General features: G+C 45.8%; 1 protein-coding gene across 1 annotated transcript in view; it reads left to right on the top strand.

Moving 5' to 3' along the window:
- Positions 1-4,118, top strand: part of si:cabz01101003.1 (ubiquitin carboxyl-terminal hydrolase CYLD) — a gene marked incomplete in the record, with an annotated part of 9,401 nt that overhangs the window by 3,520 nt on the left and 1,763 nt on the right. The window contains 7 exon segments of the mRNA XM_035674954.1: positions 144-647; positions 1,379-1,484; positions 1,659-2,095; positions 2,722-2,887; positions 3,159-3,300; positions 3,584-3,706; positions 3,960-4,051. Coding sequence (XP_035530847.1) covers positions 144-647; positions 1,379-1,484; positions 1,659-2,095; positions 2,722-2,887; positions 3,159-3,300; positions 3,584-3,706; positions 3,960-4,051 — 1,570 coding nt within the window.

Raw genomic sequence — 4,118 nt, 5'->3', positions numbered from 1 at the left:
AAAAGGCTTGCCTGTAGAGGTGGGATGTGTAACAATGTAACAACAACTGGACTCAAAATATTCACACTGACAGAAAATGCACTTTCTTTCAGACAGTTTACCTGTAAATACCTTTTCTCTTTCTCTCTCCGTCTCCTCTGCAGGGTTCAGCTGCAGGTAAAGGAATCAGCAACGGTTCCTATAAGAGTCACCGACTCTTCAGCTGCCCCGAATCCTGCGCCGTCTTCCTCCCAGTCAGTCACATCAGGCCCCGCCTCTGGTCTGCCAACAACGGCTCAGACGCACACGAGCGAGCCCGCGAGCGACACCACCAGCGCGGCAGCGGTAATCACCCCAGCAACGGGCACCATGGCAACAACGATCGCCCAAATCATCAGCAGCAGCAGCCCGGGCGTCACATCAGTTTCCACCAGCACAGTCCCAGCAGCCCTCCTCAGCCGTACGCTTTTGGCATCCTCCCTCGAACGGCAGAGTCGGTTCCCCTCGCAGCTCATAACCAGGTCCGAGGCCCCGTGTCGCCTCCACCGTTCCATGTCGGCCAGCGGGTGTGTTTCCCCCTGGAGGACAATGTCTACAGTGGGGAGGTGCGATTCTGTGGTCTCCTGCCCGGCCGGTCCTCCTCAGGGACGTACGTCGGAGTCCTGCTGGTCAGTACGACACTGGAGATAAAACTGATTATAGGAATATTCCAAATGAAGTTATAATTATTTACAATCCTAAATACTTTTAGATTTATCATCTTAAAAAGGTTCTTTTAACAAAAGCACAAAATTAAGATGATTAAACCATCAAACACATCTTTCGTCATTTAAAGCTGCACAATATAGGAATTATATATTATTACATATACATTATACATTATGTAGTATTATTTTTAGATATTATGATTCACAATTAGTGGGAATTACCATTTTTGCATCACTATTTTTATTTTTACTAAAAAAAAACAATTGAAATCATGATGTGTTGAGGTCTGTAGTACCATAAAGTGTCTCTGTAGCAGTACAGTACTTCATTATAATGCTGTTTTGTCACACATTTTACCTTTTATCAAACAATTGCAGCTCCTACGATATGGATATTGCACATTAATTGTACAGTCCTGCTGTTATTCCCCATCTCTCTCTCCCCCGACTACCTTTATCTCTCTACTGTCAACTCTTAAAAAAAAAAAAAGGCACAAAATAGTTGCTTACAAATGCTTACAAATAAAGACCTTGTAGATAGTCCTCAAACTAAAAAATCCAAAAGATTGCACTTCTGCTAAAGATAAATACAGATAAATAAATCTTTACTCATATGTGTTTATTTGAAGAGTTTTCTACAGACGCAGTTGTGTCTGCAGCTGTGTGTTTTGACTCGGTGTTAAACATTACAGGACACTCCTGTGGGTAACTGGGACGGCTTTTATAAGGGAGAGAAGCTCTGCAACATTCCTTCTCTGGTGTACGGACAACTTCTGCCAATTGCCAAAGTCTCCTCAGGTATGGCAACCGTTTACGCAACCAGGCCTCACACACTCGCAGTATGTGTTAAACTTTAGCTATATAGAGCCTGTCGGGCTGTTTATTAACCTTTGGCCTGTCCTTAAAGTCAAGATGCACATTGTCACTACCACCAGTGTATAACTAACTCTTGTTCCGTTCCTGTGCCATCAGAGCCTAAATCCCACCGCCAACAAATTCCCAAATCCATCCTGAAGCCCGCGCCCCTCCCGGTCATTAAAGCCCTTCCTGCTCCCAGGGTCGCCCTGATGCCCCCGACCAAACCGGCAGTTAGACCTCCTCCGCTGCCGCCACCGAAACCCAGTCACAAACCCCTGCCCCCTCCTCCTCTCCCACCCCCCAAACCCCTCAGCCCGACGTCGCCGACCACCGCGGACCGGCTGCAGCACACCAACGGCGCGCACGGCCCGCCGTCACCGCTGAGGTCTCCAGACAGCGGCGAAGCTGCAGGGGAGAACGGAGAGGCAGGACCGGAGGACGATCTGGAGGTGGGGTCGATGGTCGAAGTGAACGACCCTCCGCTTTTCGGGGTTATCCGCTGGATTGGGCGGATCAGTCAGGTTTCAGAGACAGTGGCTGGGATTGAGCTGGTAAGGTTTTATAGTTTCATGCTTGATTTATCGTCCTTAAGGTACAAGCCAATATCCAAATGTTAGAAAAGGGGGAATCTTACCACCACAATTCAGTACAGAGCATTGTTTCCTGATAATAGCCTCAAATCGATCTTTTAATAATGCAAAACTAGAGCAACATTAATGTGTGAACACAATAAAATCAGGTCTATACTTTATTATCAATTGAAAAACAATAGGGCAGTGTTTTAATCCTGAGGACAAACACTTAAAACAAGTAACTAAAAGGTATTTAAGTTCTATTTTAGTCCATCTTTGTTCCCATTTATGTCCCATTCTCTGCACTCTACAGGTTCTGACTTTCTTATAGGCACTAACTTTTCCAAGTCTAACCATAAATATTGAAATTAATGGTTTAGTTAACGCTAACGGTCATTTATTCCTTGTTACTGCTTATGTCTCTTTGTGTCTCTTTGGTACAGAATGTATTCAATTTTAAATGGTTGTTGCAGCCTGTGGCTCTAGAGGAAAGTTATAGTTGTTTCATCACTTTCAGTGTAGTAATCTAATGTAAAATCCCTACACTGACTCATATGATGTTGTACTGTAACGCTGCTAAAAAACAAACCCACTGTGTGTTTTAGGACCAGGAGCTGTCTGCAGGAACAGACGGCAGTTACCTGGGTGAACGTCACTTCCGTTGCCCGGCCAACAAGGGGCTGTTCGTCAAGCTACGTAACTGTAGACGGGACTCCAGGTTTCCCGCCCCGGAGACACCCGTCAATCAAGTAGAGCGATGCAACTCGATAGGTAGAGAGAGATCCAGAAAACAGAAAACACAAACATCATACACACGAGACGAACATAAGAAGACGACTGTAAATAATTGTGAAAAGATGTTGACATCTAGAGAGACTTTAGGCGCAGTATCTTGCAACTATTAGAGGAACTGAAAGCGAAACGCACCTCTTCACTCAGGGTGTGACATTTGTGTGCCACGCGAGCTTCTATATGATTTTCCTGCACCTAACTGTTCAGTTTTATTATGTAACACTGTGTGCTGTGTTCCTGCCGCTCCCAGCCTTTGCAGAGTGGGGCAGCGAGCGTGTGGAGGACCACACTCCTCCTGTGGACGGGGGCGAGGCCAGTGAGCTCTACCAGGGCTGCAAGAGAGGCATCCAGGGTCACCTCAACTCATGCTACCTCGACGCCACGCTGTTCAGGTAAAGTCCGAGGCTGTTTACATCCTCTGTAGCAACAGGAAGGGTTAAAGGATGTTTAAATATATCAACGTAAAAAACGATTCTTGAGCAATTCTTCTTTGTGGTCCACCGGAAGCCGCGGTTTGTATTATATTTCTTAATTTAGAATAAACAGAAGAATGTAAGATAGGGCGAGCACTGGTTGGTCCTCTTGCAGGTGAAACATTTTGGGTGTAAATTACGCTGAATCCATCCGTAACAAATCGAGCATGGCTACTTATTTCCGTCCTCTGTCTCTCTACAGCCTGTTCTCCTGCTGCAGTTCAGCTGACTGGGTGTTGTTTTGGCCCTCTGACCCTGAAACGCACCGAAACTCCAGTCAGGCTCAGGACCTGCTGCGCTGTGAAATAGTCAACCCCCTGCGAAGGTGTGTAAATGTGTGTGTGTGTGTGGACACAAATTTGGTTGTTCTAATTTCTTTCTGATAAACTGAAGGAACTGTTGCTGAAAATATGGTGTTTAATAAAAAATAAATAGGAAAGGGTCTGAATACTTCCCCCGCTGTGTGGTTAAATGTCAAAACCCTAATGTATTGAAATATGGACGGTCCTCATTCCAGTTTACAAATATTAAAACACAAAGCATTCCTGACTGTATTTGTGTACCGGTACGTTTCCAAGGTACGGCTACGTGTGCGCCAGCAAGACCATGGCCTTGAGACGCCTGCTGGAGGCGGCGAACAGCGACACAGGCTTCACCAACCAGGAGAAAGGTGTGTGTGTGTGTGTGTGTGTGTGTGTGTGTTGTGCTTGTAAGCTATGCCACCTGCATATTCCATC

Source organism: Morone saxatilis, unplaced genomic scaffold (genome assembly GCF_004916995.1).
Source record: "Morone saxatilis isolate NCDOM2014 unplaced genomic scaffold, NCSU_SB_2.0 Contig4, whole genome shotgun sequence".
Taxonomy (NCBI): domain Eukaryota; kingdom Metazoa; phylum Chordata; class Actinopteri; family Moronidae; genus Morone; species Morone saxatilis.
Note: the sequence above shows the minus strand (reverse complement) of the source record. Positions and strands in the feature narration are given on the sequence as shown.